The sequence below is a fragment of the Platalea leucorodia genome (genome assembly GCF_965183815.1).
Source record: "Platalea leucorodia genome assembly, chromosome: 13".
NCBI lineage: Eukaryota > Metazoa > Chordata > Aves > Pelecaniformes > Threskiornithidae > Platalea > Platalea leucorodia.
Genome location: NC_138835.1, coordinates 10,114,160 through 10,136,408, shown reverse-complemented (window position 1 = coordinate 10,136,408; position 22,249 = coordinate 10,114,160). Strand labels below are relative to the sequence as shown.

The 22,249-nt window shown below is 47.7% G+C and overlaps 1 protein-coding gene across 1 annotated transcript in view; it reads left to right on the top strand.

The window, feature by feature from the left end:
- The first annotated feature begins 1,661 nt into the window (after positions 1 to 1,661).
- The window catches only part of LOC309596873 (somatomedin-B and thrombospondin type-1 domain-containing protein-like), a 37,419-nt gene continuing 16,831 nt past the window's right edge, over positions 1,662 to 22,249 (top strand). Inside the window, exons 1-3 of the mRNA XM_082325625.1 lie at positions 1,662 to 1,757; positions 2,805 to 2,941; positions 3,772 to 3,908. Coding sequence (XP_082181751.1) covers positions 3,821 to 3,908 — 88 coding nt within the window. The 5' untranslated portion in view covers positions 1,662 to 1,757; positions 2,805 to 2,941; positions 3,772 to 3,820. The remainder of the gene's footprint in view (positions 1,758 to 2,804; positions 2,942 to 3,771; positions 3,909 to 22,249) is intronic.

The window sequence follows — 22,249 nt, the reverse complement described above, 5'->3', positions numbered from 1 at the left end:
TGTCTATGGCCACCTAAAAGCAAAATAACTGCTACTGTGACGTGTTCCCCAAACTGCAGTAGGCATCCCCCCAGTGACAGAAACCTGAGCCGAAACCCGGCCGCAGAGCAGCAGGGAGCCCGAGCTGGGAGAAATACAGCAGCGTAAGATGTTTGGGAGCTCCCGCTCTGGATTAAGGCTGGATGCTGCCACTGCATTTGCACATGCCTGTGGCTGAGTTACTAAACATCTCCGAACCTGCTTTTTTCTTTCTAAGAAGAAAGTAAAGAGAAAATTAAATTTCCAAAGCCATACTCTTTGAAAAGAAGGCTTAGAGGTGATCTCATCACCATGTACCAGTACTTACAGGGGAGCTACAAAGAAGATGGAGACTCCCTTTTTACAAGGAGTCACTTGTGAGGACAAGGGGTAACGGGCACAAGTTACTCCCACGGAGATTCCGATTGGACACGAGAGGTAGAGTTTTCACAATGAGAACAGTGAATCATTGGAATAATCTCCTCAGGGAAGTGCTTGACTCCACTACGCTGAACATGTTCAAGGCTCAGCTGGACATGGCGCTGGGCCATCTCGTCTATTGTGCTGGAAAGGTTGGACCAGATGATCCCCGAGGTCCCTTCCAACCTGGGACTCTATGATTCTACGACACTGGCCCACCCCGGCAGAGCAGGCTAGGCGTACCGGCTGCGCCCAGCCGCCGCGCCGGCCTTCACCCCCTCCTCACACGAAGCCCGGGCGCAGCAGCGGCGCTGGGCCGGCTGCAGGCCCAAAACGCGCGCACCGCCATGAGGCGAACGGGGCCAGGGAGCAGCGGCGCGGCCGAGCACGCGGAGCCCCGTCCTGCCCTCCACCGCGAAATGGCGGCCCCGGCCGCACCTCACGCCAGCTCTACCGGCTCCGAGCCGGCCGGAGCAGGGAGCGGACGGCCCAACCCACCGCCTCCCCCGGGAGCGGGGGCCCCGCGGCCGGGAGCGGAGGGCAGGGCCGGCAGCGGAGGGCGGAGGGCGGAGGACGCCTCCCGCCGGCAGCGCGGGCGGCACCGCCCGACATGGCGCCCGTGCCCGCCCTCCCGCCTCAGCGCGGGCGGGGCCGGGGCGGGCCTCGCCGCCGCTATAAAGCGCCTCGCGCGGGGCCTGCCGGCCTCTTGCTCCGGCGTGGCCGAGGTGAGTGGGTGTGGGGGCTGGGCTCTGTGGGGGGCTGGCGGGTCCCGGGGGGGTCCCGGCTTTCCCCCCGTGGGCCTCCCTGCTTGAGCGGGCTCCTGGCGGCCGCCGGTGTCGCCTCCCTCCCTCCCTCCCTCCCTCCCTCCCTCCCTGCCCGCCCGCTGAGGGAGCGGCCGCGTGGGCTGGCGGCACGGCCGCCTCTTCTCTGCTTAGCCCCGGCCGCCCCGAGTGCTCTTATTCGGGCTCCTGCCGTGTTTCCCGGTGAGCGGCCGCCCTGCCTGGGAAGGTCTCGCAGGAGCTCGCCCCGGACCGGCGGGGGGAGGCGGGTGTGCGGCCCGGGGGCTCGCTGGTGCAGGTGATGACCACCTTTCCCCGTCAGAGCGACAGTGTTGATCCCTCACTGTTCAAGCCAGGTCGTGTCTGATGCACCAGCGGGAACCGCCGCCGTGCCCGCTCCGCTTGCGGGGCCCGGTGCTAACGGTTCCCTCCGGCTTCACCCGCAGGGCCCCCGGAGACCTGGTGCGGCGGGGCGGGCGTGCCATGAGGGCGGTGGCCTGGTTTGCTCCGCCATGGGCGACCCTCTGGCAGGTGGGAATGGTAAGTCCTGAAAGTAACTGTTCCTCACTGGTTTAAAAATACATACCTATATATTTTTTCTTTTGGAAAAGAGTTACTGTGTTGCTTCTGCAGTGCTTTGCCAGGCTGGTGACCCTGGGGACTTGGCAGATGCGTAGGTTTGACCACCGGCCTAGATGCTGTGTTGCTGACAGCAGAGGGGGTTTCCTCCTGCAGAAGCCTTGCAGCCGGGCCCTCTGTGCCTCGCCTCGCCCCGTTGTGTGCAAGGTGGCAGGGCGAGGGAGCTGCAGCCTGGGGAGGGCGGTGGGTGTGCAGCTCCGAGCCCCCGCAGGTGGCCGGAGGGCTGGGGACCAGGCCGCGCTGGGGACAGGCGGGGGCTCTGCCGCAGCAGCCTGGCTGTGCCGGGCCCGCGGAGGAGGGGCTGCTTCTGGAGTTTTCCCGCCCTGCCCTGTGCTGTGGGTGAGCAGTCGCGGGCACTGTCTGGGCCATGCGGTGTTCGTGGCTGAGCTTTTCCCTCTGCCTGGGGTCTGGTGGCTGCGGGGCATTTACTGCTGCCTGTGCGGCCTCCTGCCTTTGCCTTGGGAAGGCAGAAGCCTCGCATGGCTATACAGGGTGGGCCTGCAAAAGCGCATAACCTGTTACCTCTGCCTGCCTTATCTTTTTCTATTATGTTTGTCTTCGCCATCTTGTACTCTGCTGCGGAAGCCCCATACATCAGTGTTTTTTCTCTGGACTTTTGCAGTATTTCCCTTGTCCCACGTGCCTGTTGAGCATGCCAGCCAGCCAGCTCTTTTTGGGGAAGGATTTGCATGAATTCACTCATTGCCCTTGGGCCTGCTGGGGGAGGTGGGAGTGTGGCACAGCTGCTGTGGGTGTGCAGCCACCTAACTCCTGGGGACTCGCTGGTGTAAGTGATGACTAGTTGATTTTCTTTCCCCATCAGAGCGACAGTGTTGATTTCTCACTGTTCAAGCCAGATCATGTCTGATGCACCAGCAGGGAAGTGCTGCTGTGTCCCACACCCTGGCAGGGCCTAGTGCTAACTGTTCTCTGTGGCTTTACTCGTAGGGCTCTGCAAAGGCAGAGGGGGTGTTGAGCCTCTGGGAGACCTGATGTGATGGCTGTAGCTGGCAGTGATCAGTTGTGTGATGAGGGCAGTTGCCTCGTTTGCTCCACCATGCCTGAACCTCTAGCAAGTAAGAATGGTAAGTCCTTAAAGTAACTAACCGTTGATCACTATCTTTCTGCAAGGGAGTTTCTTCCAAAAGTCTTTGTCCCTAGAGACTTCACTAGCATGTAAATTTGAGTATTAGCCTAGATATTATAGAGGTAAAAGCACAGGTTTTCCTCATGCAGAAGGATTGCAACAAGGTCCTTTGTGCCTTGTGTCGCTCCTGTTCCAGCATGTCCAAAGTAGCAGGTGTGGCTAGTGAAAAGGAACCAGCAGGGCAAGGAATCTGCAAGCTGCACCAGTGTGGGCTGAGCTGGAGCAGGATGGTGGTGTACAGCTCTGTCCTCTCTGTTTCCCTGATGCATTGTGTCCAGAGAGCTCATTTTAAGGACATCCTGCATGGAGTCTTGTAGGTGATCTGCTCAGAGCAGCTGCCCCAGTAAGGGACAGGAACCATCCTGCCTGAAGTGTGTCCCTTTGGAAGAGAGATGCTGTTGAGTCTTTTCTGCCCTGCCCCTTGCTGGCCAATTTGGGGAGTGTGAGGGGGTTGCAGGTGTTCAGTGTTCAGTGGTGGCCATAGGGGTGCGTGGCTTTGCTGCTTGCTCTGCCATTAGTTCACTCGCTCCCTGTGGATCTGCCTGGGGGAGGTGGGAGTGTGGCACGGCTGCTGTGGGTGTGCAGCCACCTAACTCCTGGGGACTCGCTGGTGTAAGTGATGACTGATTTTTTTCCCCATCAGAGCGACAGTGTTGATTTCTCACTGTTCAAGCCAGATCATGTCTGATGCACCAGCAGGGAAGTGCTGCTGTGTCCCACACCCTGGCAGGGCCTGGCACTAACTGTTCTCTTTGGCTTTACTCGTAGGGCTCTGCAAAGGCAGAGAGGGTGTTGAGCCTCTGGGAGACCTGATGTGATGACTGTAGCTGGCAGTGATCAGTTGTGTGATGAGGGCAGTTGCCTGGTTTGCTCCACCATATGTGCCCCTCTGGCAGGGGAGAATGGTAAGTCTTTCATCCACCTATATCCACCTGATTTAAATAAAAAAAGGGGAAAAAACACCTTTCTGCAAGGGGGCTGCTTCTGCAATGCTTTTACAGGGTAGTGTCCCTGGAGATTTGACGGATGTGTAGATTTGAGCATTGCAGCAGGGGCCCTTTTAAGTGTTGGACCTGAGTATCAACACCTGTTGAAATACTCAAGTTTCCTTTTACCATCTTTCCTGCAGGGATTAATACCTTGTCAGTTGGTACAGACATGAAGATTTTTCAAATGTAATTGATTGCCTTTTAGTATTCAGCTGAAGAGCATCTGTCGTGATGACTTCAGACTGTTTTCCCCCACCAGATTGGCAATGCTGATGCAAACCTCTGTTTTAGCCAGATTGACTGAGTCCACAGATGCAAGATGCTTCAGTTCCTCACGCGGTTGTATATTGAGGCTGCATGCCCTTGCACCTCTGTTGCAGGGAAACTACATGCATGCTGCATGCTTTGAGGGCAGGCAGCACTGGAGGGTGCTGTCTGCATGTATCATAGTAACATCGATTGTATAACACTATCTGACATGCGTAAAAGACTTGAGGATCAAAAGTGAAAGAATTCTTGCTTTTGAAAGATCTCAAGTAAATGGCAGAGAGCTCTGGCAGGTTTCAATTTAACCCTAATGGCATAAGCATAGCTTTTTTGTGTTGCTCCATTTAAGCAGTGTTAAAATGAGGTGCTGCTTACAGAGTCAGGGAGCTTTTGTTCTTGATCTTTTTTCTTTTTTCATCTCCCTCCTCTGAACGGGAGGTTCCCAATGCCTTGGAGAAGTGTGGATGAAAGTCAGCTTCCAGCAATGTGTCTGTTTGCAAGAGAGTGATTGCTTTTGGTGTTTGTTTTCTTCCTTTGTTTTTTTTATAGATCAACAATGTGACATCTTCTGAAAACTTGGCTGTCTGAGTAGGATTTCAGTAATGCTCTAGAAAATGTGCTTAACAGAACTTTACTTCATTGGATAAACAGTTAATGTCACTGGCTTCATTCAGTTACAGCCTTCTGTTGCTGTTCAGGTGCAGCTATCGTATCTCCAAGGAGGCTGAAGTCTCCTTGGTAGCCTGTATCCATGAAGAGCATAAATGTAACCTTTTTATATGGCACTCTTGAATTCAAAAGGAGTATGAGTGGTCTGCATCAGATGGTGAAGCTGGTAGAGCTGGCCAAGTATGTTACTCTGGCACTCTGTGCTCAGTCAGCTCCCCCAGGCTTTTATCAAGTACTACTCTAAAAGCTCCCACAATGCAGTTTTAAGAGTGTGTCCTATTTGAAGTGCCTGGCAGTGAAGAAGTTTTTGCTGTTTGCTTAGCAACCCTTGCTGTCTAATAGTTTTTGGGGGGGGATTTGAAAGCTATATTTTTTTTTTGTTTGTGGTAGAGTGGACTGACAATGTTGGCTGTTTTCTTGACAGGTTGAGATTTGTCAGAAGTTGTCCTGGGACCTGCTGTGATTTCAGTGTACTAGCAGAAAGCTGTCTTCTGCTAATGATGTCCCTCTCCATGTTGCTGCCTGTGATCCCTTGTCCAAGCTACAGCATTCACATCACCCTGCGACAGCTCTGGTCTTTTCTCAGAGCTAGCAGGAGTGATAAATTGGTGTCCTGCCAACTTACAGACAGAGGGTGTTATTTCTCTTTCCCTTGGTATGAGGCATTTAAATGTAATGGATTCTGGAACTTGCTGCATTTAATGTAATTGGATGCTTTTGTCTGCAAGGGCTGCCTTCACCACCTGACAGCTAATGTCATCCTACCACAATCATTAAAAGTAAGGAAGCCTTTCCTTAGAGAGCAATTGTCAAGTATGGGAGGATGGCCCTCTGTGTAAGGAGGGGGGATTCAACTCTTGGCTCTCCCCTGTCATCCAGGAAGCTTTATAATGTATCGCTGGCAGCCTGTGAAGTGGGGAGGGGGCATCTTGGATGCTGCAGCGCATTTCTGTACTGTTTAGAGCCTATTTTTAATAAAATCTGAGTACTGGATGAATTCAGCTGGTGATTGAAATCTCTTCACATGCCTTTAACAGCCAGTTTCTGGATCTCCTAATTGTTTTTGGGAGTTGGATGGCAGCAGGGCTTCTGTGTAGTGATTGCTCACATTGAGCTGCCTGCTAGAAAGAGGCATGGTCTCATGGTAGTACAGCTCCACATACCCTGAAGTAAGCGTGCTTAGCTGAGACTTGGGGCTGCTGCTGAGCTGCAGGAAACAGCACTAGGGCACAGTTCTCTGTACCTGGGTGCTAAAGGTCAACAACAGGTCTGTGCTGCAGCAAGGCGAGAGGTGTAGTCTGCACTTTGCTGGAACAAGGGCTCTTCCCCAGCTTCTCCTTAGGCCCTGTATGGGGAGCAGCTGGTGTAGAACATAATTCAGTGGGGATTTCAGCTGGTCTGGTAAAAGGTGTAGATCAGCCTGTTCCCAGGTAAGTCACTGTGGCTTTGCAAATTCTTCCATACATGAGTCTTAGAGAAAAGTGGCAGCAGTCTGGGAAGGAAGGGAAGCTGATGTCAGCTTCTGTGAGGAGCTGGACATGTCCCTCGTGCAATGTGTTAAGCTAGCAGGAATGACTGTGCTGCTGGCTAGAGAGACTTAGTGACAGATGTTCATTCAGATCCTGCAGCCTTCCCCTGGATGCTGTTGGGCAAACTTCCAGGTTTGCAGAGCAGGGTAATTAAATATGGATTGTACATATGTGCTGGAGTAGGGAGCCACTAAACCAGAGGAAGCTAAAGGCTTTCCTAATACCAGAGAAAGGTAGCCAAGAGCCCTAGGATGTATTGCTTCCTGTACCTCTGACTTTGATATCCCAGATCAATTGTCTGTAGCCATCTGGCCTCACAGGGGTGAAAAATCTGTGTCAGCACACCTGTGCTGTGCGATGTCTGCATGCTCATGGAGGGGCTGAATGGTGGCAAGTGTTCTGCAGGGAGGGGGAAGCCATCTTCCATCTGCTGTGCCCATTAGCCTGGCAGTCAGGAGTGGTGTCTGCATGATGCACAGTCAAACAGGCCTTGGCAGATGTCTTATGCAGGTCCTGGTCTGGTAGCGTTTGTACCCCCCACTGGCAATGCAAATGAAGTCAATAAGCCCTTCGGATCAAGCTGGTGTGAAGAACTGGGATATATATTAACCTGCAGTGTCTCAGCAGGTGCAGATTCAAACCTCGGGCCTAATGATGGAAGTAGCTTTTGCCAACATGCTTGTGTTGGGAAGTAGTGCAGCAGCAGGTATGTGCGTTAGGGATGGGGTTAAAAACTGATCCCCTGCAGCCTTGTTGGGTTCCCGAGGAGCAGGGCCACCTGGCAGCTGTTGAAGGTTCCTGTGTTGCTGGTTCTGGGCCCGTGGAAGCCTGTGACTGATGGGTTATACATGCTAAATACCGAGCGAGGGGCTGCTGCCTGAAAGCAGCTGGGCGCACGTGTGCAGCGGCTGTGGTGAGCTGGCTAGCCCAACGGTGACGATTCAGCTTGAAGTAGCTGAAGGGCAAAAGTGAGGTATGGGTAACAGGCTGAGGAAATGTTTAAGGAATGATTTCCTGCAGCATTTGAAGTATTGCTGTGTTATTTTTTACTGCCTGATAGCAACACGTAATTAATACTCTAATGAATTGGAAGTTATTTACAGCAACTACAAGGTTGGAGGGTATTTCTGCTACTTAAAAGCATAAATAACAGTTTTGGTGGTTATGGGAGAGGGTTTAGTATCTGAGCTGATAGTGGCCTTTGGCATGTATGTTTAGTAGGAAACAGCAATGATGGAAAAGCAGCCATTAATCAGCATTTAAAGTAGTCTTCCATTAAACTGGGTAGAGATTTTTCTCATTCAATTAATATAAGCAGCATAATATCTTGAAACAACATTGATGAAGGATCATAACTGCTGGTGATACCATTACTTTCATTATCTAATGAGCATACCTACCAGCAAGCATACTTCAGGGAGTGTGCTGGTTGTCCAGTGTGAACTGTGAGGACAGATGTAGCTGGAACATGTTTTATTATCTCTCCAAGAAAAGTTGCTCAGGTCAGGATTCAAGCACTGCTGCTATTGCGTATATGCATATGGATGGGAGACAAAACTGTGTGAAGATCCACTGTAGGCAGCCCATGAACGCTCTCTAGTCTGGGTGCAGGGGCCAGTGAGATGGAGGAACTGAACTGCATGGGATGAACTGAGTCTGGAGATCTCCTCTGACCTGGCAGCTGTAGGGGGTGCTGTGTGCCTGCGTTGCCCAAAGCTTAGTAAGCGCCGGGGGGTGGTGGTGGTTCTGCACCGAACTCCGTTCGAGTTGTTCTGTGCGTATATAGTCAGGATGCTTTCACCTTGTCACTATAGCAGTGTGCTGTAATAAACCTCTGGAGCAGTGGTCCTTAGCTTATCTGTAAGAACAAGAAGTGTGACAAAGTGGAGACAAATCCTAAAAGTAACATCTGAACTTGTCAGAGGCTTTTATTTAGAGGAGGAGGTCTTCTGTGCTGATAGGCTTTTGCTTCAAACCTTTCATCTGCTGGGGTTTCTGATATGCCTACAAACAGCTGGGCACCTTAGGTGTGGCTTCATTTTACATCTACCTCTGTGATGTTTTTTTCTGGAACTAGTTTGGGTCTCGAGAGCATCCCCCGCCGCTCCTTCCACACCTTTGCTCCAAATCCCCATGCACCGGCTCAAAAATATGAGCATGGCTGCCTTTACCAAAAGTCTGTCTGGACAGAGTTTCAGGAAAATGAGGATATATGGTAGGCACAGCTGGTAAATACAGGCTGCAGGTCATTTTCTTTAGTACCATAGTGTCTTTTTTTTCTGTTATATGGGATATCCTACCTTCTGCTGCTTCTCCAAACACCCTTGGTAATGGATAACTGGCGGAACTTGGCTGTGGCCAGCTGTGGGCTCTCAGCAGTCTGGTATGCTATGTGCTCAGGTAATTTTCCTGTGTGTAACTAGAAGCTATTCAAAAACTTGAGCTGCAATGGACTTCTAGTACAACTGTGTTACAGCCACATAATGAAGTAGGCTGCCTGGTTAATAGAGAAACCATCAAACAAACTTTATTTATACCAAGCATGGAGGTAAGATCACCCCATTTGAAAATCTCCTAATATAGCCCTTTGATAAAAGTTGGGGGGGGGGGAGGAATTTAACACTGAATTTAAAGCAATTTGCAGCTCTCTTCCTCAGAGCTGTCCTTGGCATTTGTTGCCCCATCGCTTGCCTGACTTCTGCAGGCACTGGTCAACTCCTGAGTGTGTCTGCTGGGTGTCGTGAATGAGGAGATAAAGGCCAGGAGGTATGATTTGGACAAAGGCTGACTTACAGCTTTTCCTCCGCACAGAGAGCTCCCTACTAGCTCTCTGAGGCCGGCACAGGGTAATCACAGCGTGTCCAGAGCTTGTATTCTGCTGCTGTGAAGTGGCTGAACAGGGCAGTGGGGATGAACACAGAACTGTCAGTCCCATCGATTATGGCAGGAACAGACAATGCTGTATGTACTTCTGTAACTTTCTAAAACTGAAATCTGGAGTCGCTCACTAGGCTGGTATGTTTAAGCAAATGTTTACTTTTCTCAAACAGCTCTGTTTCTTGGTGCCATGAGCATTTGAGAGGAAAATAGCACAGATTATTTCCCTGTCTGATGTTGCTTTTAATAGACATGTTTTCATACATAGTGAGAGGTTTAACATTTATATTCCCAAAGACCTAGGCATCTTTTTGTCTGCATGGTGATTATTATATTCTTTATCGACCCATCTGTTAAGCGGCTGTGTTAGCTTATGGGATAGCACAGTCCATTTACTCATTGCTGCTTCTACTCTTTGCATTATTTCCTCTGCCTCCCTCTCTGCTCAGTGATAGATGAAGTTAGCCGACACATCAGCCGTGTTGACAGGCTAGATGTTGTCATGGACAGCAATGAAGCAAAATGTGGTTTTGTGATTGCTCTAGGAAGACCCAGATTTCGGGACACTCAGACTGCCCCACAGGCAGTAAGGGGAAGACTTTTTTTTGAAGCAGAGGGTTTCTTTCTCCTACAGCATCCAGTGTTTTTTAAAAAGATGTTCTGCAGCTACAGACTTCTGTTCCTCTTCCACCCTTTTTGCCAGATCCCTTGCAGTGGTGGGGTGAAGCCAAGTGTCACATCTCTGTTTTGGTGCTGTGGGAGCTGCTAGTTTGTCTTCTAGCACCTAGGGTTCCCAGGCACTTTCCCATCCAAGCGTTGGGCACAGGGTGCAGATAGGGCTGAGGCCCTTTGGCACTGCACTGGCTGTCTTCTGGCAGCCTTCATCTTGCAGAAAACTGCAGTTCGTGTCCTTCTTCGCCCTGCTGTGACTTTTGCTTGCTCAGACCCCCTGGCTGATGCTCAGGTTCAGCTCCCTATGTAGCAGGAAGACTGCTGCTCTCAACAGGGTGAATGGAGAGGAGACAGTGAGAGCTCTGGCTTTCCGCTGAGGTTCCTAGCACAAACCACCAAAATCTCCCCTTTGCCCCGTGATACCTACCAGAGACTGTTGTTAGAGCCTTCTAGATTGTTCCACAGTAAATTAAACTCTGGAGAAAAGTGCTGGAGATGGTTCTCTTTACCTTTACAGAAACAGATACTCTGGGGTCTGAAGAAATTCTCTTTGCCTGTTTCTCTGCTCAGTGCTGACATGAGGCTAGCAAGGACTGCATGTAGCCCCTGCCACAGGCCTTCCACTGACTGAAATGGGCTCAAGTCTTTTATTATGTGGATGGGAAACACTTGGCAGCTTGCAGGTAGTAACAGAGTTGTCTTAGTGATGGGTAAAAATATTCTTCGTGCTAGACCATATTCATAGTGTAAATCAAAGCAATTCCATTATATTCCCTGAGATTGATTTGGGTTCATGGAAACAGGTTCAGGACCATTTCTGTCTGTATTACCTGAGAATCTGCTCGATTTCTTTAGTGTTATATTTAGAAAAATGTCCACTGGATAGTCTGCACTTCACTGTGCCTGTCGCTCTGTTCAGTTCTGAATGCTGTGGCTGGGTCACCTTGAAGTCTTCCCTCTAGTGCTGAGAATAAGCTTGACTTCCTTAGTTTTTTCTCAAAGCAAATACTAAAGCCAGGGGCTGTCCTCATTTCTCTACTTCTCACAGACTCCCTCGGGTTCGTGTAACCTTCCTCAGTGACGATGTCCAGGGCTAGAGAGATTTTGGGAGATGTGGGCCGAGCATTGACTGCATGAAGAGGCAAGGCATGTTTTCCATCTCCGGCAGGGTGGCAGGTGTCCCTCCGGCGGGCTGAGGAGGCTCAGCTGGTGCATGGGGGTGGTAGGTAAGCAGATGCAGCCCCACAGGGTGCTGCTTGCCCAGATGGATTCCCTGAAGCCCGTTCCTGAAAGCCGCTCTCTGAAGGTGGGCCGCTATGTCAGCACCTGGGGCTGGCCCGGAGTAGCACACACACGCTTTCCACTCCACACATGCTTGTGTTTCCCGCTGTGGGTGGCCCCAATGTCTTCAGCAGTCTACTGCTTCTGGTTCAGGGCTGCTCTTTAATTGAAAGGGTGAGGCTTGTGCTTTTGATCCTCCCACAGAAACTGGAATGCTTGCACATCGGTCCAGGACAGAGCCTGGCCTGTAGGCAGCAGCTAACTTCTGGATACCATTTCTCAGAGAGAAGGAATACTAAGCTCTACCTCTGCCCTTGTTTAGCAGCTTGGAGTATGTGTACTTTTTGTGCTGCGCAACTGCAGCAATTGTAGACGTTGCTTTACCTCCATCAATTTTCCCAAATCCAGCTGGAGAATTTAATGGCCTGCTGATGAAGAAAAACAGTTGCTATCTCATGCAAATGGCTGCAAACCACCTGCAGGCTCACGAGAGTGTTGCTGCAATTGTTACATGTTACACTGGCTTAGTCTCCATTCATGTTTGCAAGAATTTTGTCTATCAAGAAGAGATAAAAACTTACTTTTTTCTATGAGATAAAGCACTCGTGGGGGACGGTCTGTCTTGAGAGTGAATCCATTTTTCAGTAGATGTGGATCAGGCCCTTGACACTAGCAGTTCAAAGCAGACTTTTCCTTTGAGTATTCACTGTCACTTTTTTACAGTAGGAGATATATTGGCGCAATTTTCTTGGAAATCTACAGAGGGGGACTGGAAGTGTCTGAGAAATTTTGTTAGTCAGCAATTTATGTGGCTGTGGAAATGCCTTAGTATGGCTTGGGAAAACGGCCTGGAGAAAAAAGTGGTTTCCAAAGGTGCTAACAGCAATGTGCATCTCCCGTTGGTTCCTAGCTACCTAAACCCGTACATTGGGCACATGCTTCACAACAGCTGCTGTTGTATCATGAGGGTGACGCATATTTTGTGCTGCTGGTCATGATTTCCCTCTGTAAACCCTCTCTGGCACTATGACACATACACATACTCCCTGCCAGTCTTTCCTCTGATCCTGGATGATATGCTGAGTACCAAAGTGGTGTTGAAGTCTTTGTGAGTGAGGTTGCTGGCTGTAAAGGCAAGTAGCAACATCAGTGGGGGTGAGAGGGATGCTGATGAGGTCTCATGCCTCAGAATGAGTTACAGTGACCTGGTGAATGAATTTGCATGCAAACCTGGCTTTTTTCCCTAGCAGAGCTGACCAGGTAGACCTGCTGTTACATAGCCCTTTCGCAGGTGGAAGGCTTGGTGAGGAGGGGTCAACTTCTGAGTCATCTTGTTAGTTTATATAGCAGATACAAATCTGCTCCTTGCTGTTCTTTTCCTGACTTTTTTGTTCCCTGCTCTGGAAAAAAGTACTCGCAGGAATAGAGCAGAGCAGGGGGGAAGCACAGATGGATTTCCTTAGTGACAGAAATCAGAACCAGGGCTGTGTGTGACTGCCAGACTTGTAGCGCAAACGCTGGGTGCAGAGTTCACCGTGCCACATGGACTGGCCATGACGGGCACAAAGGATGTCACAGCCTGGTGCCTGAGAGATGTGATGCAGCCTTTTCCTTCCAAGTGGCAAGGCGGTGCCTCTCTTTGTGTTGCAGGCCTCTGGAAGTTGCGTTGGTGCATTCTCCCTTTCCTCCTTTTTTTTTTTTTTTTTTTTAAAAGCAAAGATGGAAAGTCACAGTCTCCCATGAGCTGTCTTCTCCCTGTTTGAATTGTGACAGGGAATCTGACAAAGGCACCTATCCATGGATAAGCCTAATGATTTTTCCCTCACACTGAAAAAGAAAACTCACCCATATCCAGCTGTAGTCAGAAATTCCCGCTGTCTGATGACCGGAGTCTGTCTGTCCATCACAGCGTTGTCGTTCCCCCAACTGTGGCTCAGGAACTGGGAGAAGGGAGATACAAAGCTGCATGGGAGGTTTGCAAAGCTAACAAAAGACAGGAGTGCTCAGGCCTTCAGGAATGCATCGCTGGGTTCAGCCACAGGTGACGGGCTTGTTGGTGACTTGTGGTTTCCTGCAGGTTTGCCTGATCCTTACGCCTGTATAGGATCCCTGAGAGATGGTGGGGTTAGCCCTGTAGAGAGAGTTGTAGCGATGGAAGTGTTAGGAGGATCTCACAGGGTTTCTTAGTCTTCGTTTCCCTCATATCAGGAGTAAAGACCTCAGGAGCTGGAACAGCCTGAAACACCGCCATGTCCTATGAGATCTGTATGTGTGTGCATGGTGCTCTGGCTCTTGGCTTCTGGAGCTGTAACTCATCCGAGTGGCTCTCAAAGTTGTGAGGTGGGGCCTGTTGTCTAAAGCAGATGAGTTGGCTGTGTAACTTTTCTTGTAGAAGGAAAAATTGGTTTTGGCCCCTTTGGACCATGTTGAGAAGGACTACGTACAATGGGACTGTGTAGTCCTGGTAAGAGATGTCACTTGGGTCAGCTCCTGTGTTTTTATGCTGTCGCGGTCCAGATTTGTGCTGGTAGAATGGTGAGTAAGAGCCTAAATGGAAACTGTGTAAGAGGGGATCTCTCCAGGAAGCTCACAGCAGCTGTGTAAACCTCTGGATTAGAGGAGGGCTGAGAAAAAATTTCTTTATTACAATAGTGAATCTGGCCCCTTAGCAATAGCCTTATAATCTGAATGTCATCTTATTGAGAGAGCTGTTATTATCAGAGCACTGAGCATTTATTATCAGAGCACTGAGCATGTGGAGGTGGAAGGATCTCATGGGGTGAACTTCTTTTGCTTTGTGTTTGCCTTCAAAGTGATGGTTAAATAAACAGCAGTTACACAATTTTCCCGTAGCTGAGCTTTTTGTACCTAAGTCAAGGCAGTGGTTGTAGGTAGGGGGTTGGCTTCGTGCTGAATGTTGATAACATGTTTTACTGGGCAAATATAATTCCTGGGGGGTTTCCTGTGGTGGCCTCTTCTGTCTGAGCTTAGTTCACTGAGGGTACAAATAGCTGTAGCTCTCGGTCTGATCTTTCACACCTCATGCTTTCAGTTCTTTTCATTTTTTGGTGTTCAAGGCAGTGAGTCCATTGGAAAAGGGAATGTGTAGTTTGGATATGAGTCCTATAACTGATATACAAGGCAAGAAGCAAAACTGAGCTTCAGACAACTCCTGTCTAACGGACTGACCATGTAGGCCAAATATTCCCTGCTGAAAGATGTACATCTAACATGCATTGTCAGTCTATTTGCTGTTGCGTGGACAACCAAGTTATTTAACACAAACATACACATGGAAACTGGTAATAGCTCAAGTGAATTAGGTATTTTGATTGTCCATGTATTTCTGCATGAACAGAGAGCACATAGTGCACAAGTGAAAGACCTACAGGAGAGGGCATGTGTAAGGGTGATTTTGAGGTTGACCATGAAGTAGTTGAAGCCTGTTGTGCGCCTGCGTGTGTCTAGGTGTCTGTGATTGACCTGCTTGTTGAAAGTGTTCCTTCTAATTTGATGGAGATCTGAGATACAGATAGAGAAACAAAAGAAGCAATTCATTTCCAAAAATGTATTCCAGATTCATTGTTTGGAATGTCAGCGAAGGAACCCTGAATGCCAGTAGAAGATGTTGCACTGACATCCAAGGAGACTAAGGTTTCATCAGGCTCTCCGTCACAACGGTATATGGAGGTGGAAGGAGCCATGCGGTTGTTATGAACTGAAGTGAAGTCACCAATTCAGTTCATCAGGGCTGGCAGAAACTCAGATTTTTTTTTTTTGCCATAAATATGGATTCCTCTGTGTCTTGGCCACAGCCATTAAAATCGCCATGCCCAGCCCCTTCAGCGAGGGGATGGCATGTGAGCAATGGATGGGGCCAAGCATCAGAAAAGCCTTTGTGGATTGTTTTTCATCCACCTCCCTTTCCAAAGCACTGAATATCACTGTGGGTTTAAGACATGATTATCAACCGGATAATAACTTTTAAAATCTGAATTTTACTCATGGAAGTTTCCTTACGACTCAGATTTGTTATGCTTGTGAGCTGCTTTTGTGGCTCCCTTTCCTTTGGCAATGTTGAATACTATTAAGCATTATTTTCATTATTGGCAGAGATACAAAAGGAATATTCAGTGATACTCTTAAGGTGATTTGGGCTAATAATGTCGATTTCTTGGACTCATTAGGAATGTTATTAAAAGTCTCTTCAGAATGTCATTATTTAAAGTCTGGTGACCTCTTCTGTCATCCAGATGTCTACTCCTGACCGTTTTCTTTAAGGCTGTGAGTCAGTGTTGATAGCAATGCTATGCTGCAGATGGAACAGGAATATACAGCACTTCTATTAATTTTTAAAAAGTGACTTGGCAGGGTCACATAGGTCCATGGAAATACAGTTTTGGGAAAAGAAACCAAAAAAGCTCTTAACTTGTTTCTCTATGATGTGTTAGGATAAAATCCTGGTCCAGCTACTAAACAACAGCTGTGAGGTCTGTAGGCAGCTCTGGTCATTCAGCAAAATGCATTCCTTTACCATCCAAGGCACAATTAATCTAACTCGTCAAAAATTGCTAGTGATCTCCACGCTGTAGAAAATACGTAGGGACTCCTGGCCCACATCCTGCAGGCAACAGACTAAAGGGCAGATCCTACCAGGAGACCCGGAGAGTTGGACTTGGTAGTCCGCCTGTGTGAACTTGTCGTGAGGTCCCAGGGCAAAAACAGTTCAGAAAAACAGAACGAGAAGTTGCAGTTAACCCATTCTCCCCAAATCTTAGCATCCTCTGCTTGTATCACTGCTAAAACTTCCATGGTGGCTAACTGTGATTTTCATCAACAAAGAATGCACCTTCTGATACGAGAATAACAGGAAACTCCTGTTTTTGTGCAATTATCCTTACTGATAAGAAATAAAGTCTTCTGAACATGCTGTCTAGAAACATCTCCATCTGCTGAATTGTTTTAGATCAAACTTTTTCTATCCCGTATCTTTCCACAAGCCACTAGTGGGTCTTTAATATGCTACTTCCAACAGTTACTGTAAGAAAAATATCGCAAGTTTCTTAGCAATGAAAACTAAATTCTGTTGGAAATACCTTGGTGGAGTTTTACAGCTTGTTCATATAAAACACTAATAGCAAAGGGAAAAACAATGTTTTCCTCACACACTTGATTTCTTTATCTTGTTGTTTACAAGATTTTTCTTTGTTGTAATTTATGGCATCATTTTTCATGGATCTGAGTAGGAGCCTGGGTATTGAAAAGAGGAATGTGCTTCGAGGAGGTAAATTAAGTTTCTCCCAGAGCTCTGTAATTCAAACCTGAATATAGCTGAAATAGTGTTGAAATACTAAAAAAGCTAATTTCTAGAGGAGAGGAAAAAAAATCAGTGCACCTTATTCCAAGTGAAATAAAGTAAAATCTCTTTCTCTTTGTATTTACCAAATTGTAAAGTGCAGAGCGCCCTGTGCCTCGGTGGCTTGGTTTTGCCCAAGGAACACGAATGCTTGACCGGTCAATGCCTTCCCGTGCCTGTGACAGCTTCTGCTCTCATTTAAGAAAATAAATGTGACCATTTCTATCACGTAAATTGTATCAGTTGAATAAAACTGTTAAATAGGTGAGGTTAGTGTTACAGGTTCTGTTTATTTTCATCCCTGCTATTACTGCATGCTGCTTCCTAGTTGCACTCGGCGATGCCAGTCACAAAAAGGACCCTCTGTGCTGAGAGCTGACTGCTGTGAGTTTGGGTCGATGCTTTGGTTCTTAGCTCTATTTTGCATCATATTTCTGTGCTGCCTCTGAATGTTCTGTGAAGTGTTTAGCTATCATCTGCAGAGACTGAATTTGTGCAGATGGGTAGCCTTGAATCTCTTGTGGAAATACATTCATTGTAGATAAGGCCTCTGGTTTCATCACCTAAGTGGTACCCTATTGCAAATAAACATCTGCTTCTTTGTAGTTTAGCGGTAACTTTATTCATTTACAAGGGTCAATTCACTACCTTTTTCCTGTTAAAACAAGGGGGAGTGGGTACGTCTCAAGAGGCAATGTGGCTCCAAAGCTGAGGAGGGGCCCCGAAACTAGGACTCATTTGTTCTGCGTCCAGTCCTACAAATGCTTGGTCAAGTGAAAAGACCCAGTGATGATGGGGAACTGCCGACACAAACGAGGCCTGTTTGGTAGGTAGGACCCAGCAGGACCAGGCTTTGCTTACAACACTGAAAGAGTAATTTCCATGCCACTTGGTAGGCAGATTGCACCAGATGTGTCTGACTCATTGCATCCATGAGATGTAATGCACTCGGATTATCTCTGGCAGGCAGTGGCATGGATCAGACCAGGAGTCTTTCCCTTTGTGGACTCCAGGAACTCTGCGCAGCAGAGATTAAACTGGGGTCTGTTCTCTGACCTCTTTGGCTTCTTGGCAGTTTGACACGTATAAAACAAAGTCAGTGTGACTGTGTGATAGAGGAGGCACCTGGACTGCAGAGATCCAGGCACTGTAATCAGAAATCAGTTGTTTTTTCCGTTAATGTAGTTACTAGTGTCAGCTAAAAGCTTGGCTAATGTTGGCAATACTCAACCCATTTTCCAACTGGGTAATTCAAATTTCTGAAACATACATTGGTACTAGACCAATTGTCTTTTAAATTCAACCTATCTCAGTCAAATACTAATGTGTGTTCAGTTTATTGGAGAGATTTATTTAAAGCCAAGGTTTCTTAGGACGTGCAATCAACTGGAAACTTAAAAACAGGACCAGTTATAGTAAGTATATCTGGTTTCTTCTGCAGCTTGTATAGCTCATTACAGAGCCTGGTTAATCAGAACAGTTATGTCCATGTGCAGTGTAATATTTAAAGTACCATATTTAAGCATGCTCTTGAATTTAGAGAGACACCTCAGTGTTCTGTTTAAGCAGCGTCTGTATTACTTTAGGATTTGCTTTCCATTTGGTTTGCTTTTCTTCCTAACATCTGGGGAGAGATTGAGCAGAGTGAAAAATGTGTGGCCTGGATGATAACTGCATTGAAGAAACTGTACTGAAGGCTATTCCAAACTGCTCCTGTGTTGTACAGGGTCCCGGGGACAAGTGGTGCTGTGTCACCCTGGAGCCTGATGCTGCCACTTGCATATGACCCATTTGCACTTGCTGACTCATAAAACAGCTCAACTGACTTGACAATTCGGGAAATAAATAAATGGGGATTTCTTTAGCTGTGGGTGGATTTATTTATCCCGAGTCTTACGCTGCATGGAAGGACAATATCCATTTTTTATTGTCTCTTTTAGGAAAACCATTGTAAAAAAACCTTTGATGTTTCTCTTGGATTTATCAGTTAGAGAAAATGAAGATGTTTTAGCTATTTCATCTTAATCTTATAAATAGCCACTTGTGAAAAAATAAAGGGGCCTGGATTCTGGCCTCTGCCAAGTTGCAGCTGCTGCTTTGTGACTAAAAAGGAGGAGAAATGGAGGCCTGGAGTCCTGGGCTCTTATGTTGAGAACACATTAGCCAAAGTGATCAACTTATGTGAGACAGGACGATCTGATGGTGACTGGGACAACTGATTTGCGGGGTGTGAACTGGGCTGCTGTTTCTGGGGTATGTGTGCACTTGTTTCTTCTGTAGCATCTCATGCACACTTGGAGATTCCTCGTAGGAAGGGAATAAAATGGTCTGTGCTCAAGACAACAAAAAATGTCATCTTTTAGTTGAGCCACAGGTTCTGTGGAGTGAGGAAAGACCTGCTGGGAGAAGTCCCTGGCTGTTTTGTACATGTCCCTGTTGATCTTTTCCATCCTTAAACACCAGCAGCAAAATCCTACGAGCTATATAAGCAGGAGGCACTGAGCTGCAGTCCGAGTCAGCGAAGGGAGGAAAGGCTGCTCCCGGAGCCATCTCGCAGCGTGGCGTGGGCTGCAGGAGCAGCGTTGCTGGAGGAGGATGCAAAGGTGCAAGGGCTGAAGGAGGAAGCAGTTGTCTGTGGAGGCAGCTGGTGAAAGCATGAGAATGGAGCTAGTTTGGGAGGAATCTGAAAAGTCAGGCACTGCTTTTGATTTAATGTGGGAGAGGGTCACGTAGCTTGTGGAACTGATAGAGGATTTTAGGCATTGTGTTCCTTCTGCTAGAGAGTGCGCCTTGTCATGGGGTTATTCTGGATTTAAAAGATTCCCAGTAATGCTTTGTGGAGTCAGGTGTCACCCTGGGCCTTCACAGGCTAGGGGAAAATGCCAGGTTCGTCTTGAATGCAAACCTGTTCAAGGCTTTTCTTCTGCTTAGGGGAAGGAATATGGCTTACGTTGTTCATAGGGTCGCCTCTCATGGCTCAGACTCACAAATTGTTCCTTTATTTTCTCTTACGAAAAGAAAAAGAAAACTGGTCCAAACCCTGGAAGTACCAGGTTCAGAAAAGTTGGCTGGTTTCCGTTCCTTTTCTTCGGGAAAGCAAAAGATGCAGGGAGAAAACCACTAAAAGCTTTTTATTAAAGTATTTATCTTTCCTATTTTCTAAATAAGACTTCTAGCCACTTTGAACCTTTTCCAGCTTTCATTAAAGATAATAGCTTTTTAATGACAAGAAGTTTGTTTCCTTTATGCCCTGGGGTGAGTCATAGCCCTGCTCTCTATGGAGAGGCAGTACGTGATGGGGTTGTGTAGTGGCTTTTGGCAGGAGAGAGGAGGAGAAGGCTAGCACCCGTGGTTGCCGTGCCTATGGTCACATCTGAAGGAGAAGAGTGGGACTTCCCTACTTCTCTTCTAGCCTGCCTTTCCCCCATGGTCTTATAATGCTTACAATGTTATATATGAGAGAGGGAAAGGCAGAATAACCAGATCATACTTCCCGTGTGTTGGAGTCTGCTGGAGACATTAGTTTTGCCATGTTGAGATGAAGCCTTTATCAAGGGCGAATGCTTTTGGGGTTTCAATCCAAGAAGGTGTGTGCTCAGCCATAACTGCTTTGCCGTGGCGTGGATTCTCTCAGCAGTTCCTCGAGAGTCTTGGGGACAAAACTTGTGAGCTGAAAAACAGCAGATGCTTTGGACCTAGCTGGTCATAGAGGCTCTGGAGAAGACTGCTGCCCTCTGCTAGTGCCCGCTCTGCACTCCCTCTGGGAAGCTGATGTGGTTCTCCTCTTTGCAGCCGGCTGAGGGTGAGTTTTACAAGGGTGGCAAAGGCGCATCTGAAGAGGTGTGCAGCAGTTGTTGGCCTCCTGAGCACATGCAGAAAAGTCCAGATCTAACAAGAAGGGATTTTTTTTTTTCTGGATGAGATGCTTTTTGGTCCCTGGGTCAATAGCACAGTTCAGGTCTGCTGGCCAAAACTCCCTTCAGACCCAATGAGATCCCATCCCTTTGTCAGCGTATAGGACTGTTCCTGGGTGGGCTTTGTTTGCAGGTGGACTTTAGGACTATTTGGTTCGATGTTCTTCTCTACTTTGGCAAAAGACAGAATAATCTCAAATACGTGGGCTCGTAATCTGAATTTTCTTCAGATTTTCTTCAGGAAAATCTCTGAATCTCACTTGGTATCAACTCTTCTCCCATGTCTCTGTGTGCTAAAAACTAGCAGATGTGTACGGGAAGGGAATGCTGCTTAAAGGTCTTTTCACTTCTATTCTAAGATCCCAAAGGACACTGCGAAGGAGAGAATTGCAGTGCAGAGTTTGAAACTCCTCCCAGTAAAGCTGCGTTAGGTTCCCTGCAGATGTATTCTTTGCTTACTGGTCTTGATAAAAGAAAATTCCACCTGAATCTTTTCTCAAATAAGCCTTTTTTAAGACTCAATGCTTAGTCCTCCTCCTTTTCCTGACCCCCCAACACTTTTTTAATTATGGCTTTCTGCGCAGGGTGCCTGGGGTAAGCAGGCAGATAGGCATTCTAAGAAAGCAGGAGCAGGTGTGAAAGTAAATCAGCCAGCTCTTCTAGTTCTTACTATTATTATTTTGAGTTTGTCAAAGGAAAGAAAAAAACTTAATTCTTGCATTAGGATATTTTCACATATGAGACTCGACTCTTTTTCTCAGCACTAAGAGCTTGTTACCTGCCTGCGTGCATTTGTTTTCATCTGGGCCTTAAGTGTGTGAATTCGTACTGTGAGTGGGGTGCGTGGGAAAGCAAGACCACATCCACAGCAGCGATTTCTTTTGTTGTCAGGGGTTAGCTAAACTAAAGACGGACTCGAGAGAAGCAGGACCTGTGAGGTGAGCGAGGAATTGGATGTTAGAAACGCAGTTATGGCAGAGAGATCAACGGTGGAGCTGCTGAGGCAGAGTCTGGGACGGTGGCACCTCTCCCTGACTCAAACCACTGGCTGGGCAGCCCCTCCTGCCAGAGTGGTTCTTCAGCCTGCAGGAGAGATGATTAAGGGACAAATCAATGGAGATCTATAAAATCCCGAGTGGCTTTGAGAAAGTAAATGAGAATTCATTGTTCCCTGTCTCTTCCAATACAAGAACTAGGGATTCAAATTAAATTAGCTGATGGTAGGTTCGAAACAACTTCGTGCGCTGTGTAGCGTGGGATGCTGCTATGAGAGACTGTGGGTGCTGAAAGTTTACATGGGCTCAAAATGAGATGGGAGAGAATTTGTTTAAGACATGGACTGAGGCATAGGCACTACCAGTTAGGAAATCCTGGAAGTGAAACTACCAGAAGTGTGAGAGCGTTCTGAGGAAATACATTCAACCTATCTTATATTTCCTCCTGGGCATCTGCTATCAGCTGCTCTTGAAGAGAGATACTGGGGGAGATAGGTCTTTGTTTTGACCCAATGCAGCTTTTCCAGTGGATGAATAAACACTCAGCTTTTTATCAGCAGCAGTGTGAGCTCAAATCCCAGTTTCTGCTCTCTGCTCTGGTACGGTTAGATCAGCTCTGAGGAGTAAGAGGATACTAGCTTGTGCAAAGGATGCCTTTGACCTGTCTTGGGAACGAGCTGTGTGCACTGAGCTCGTT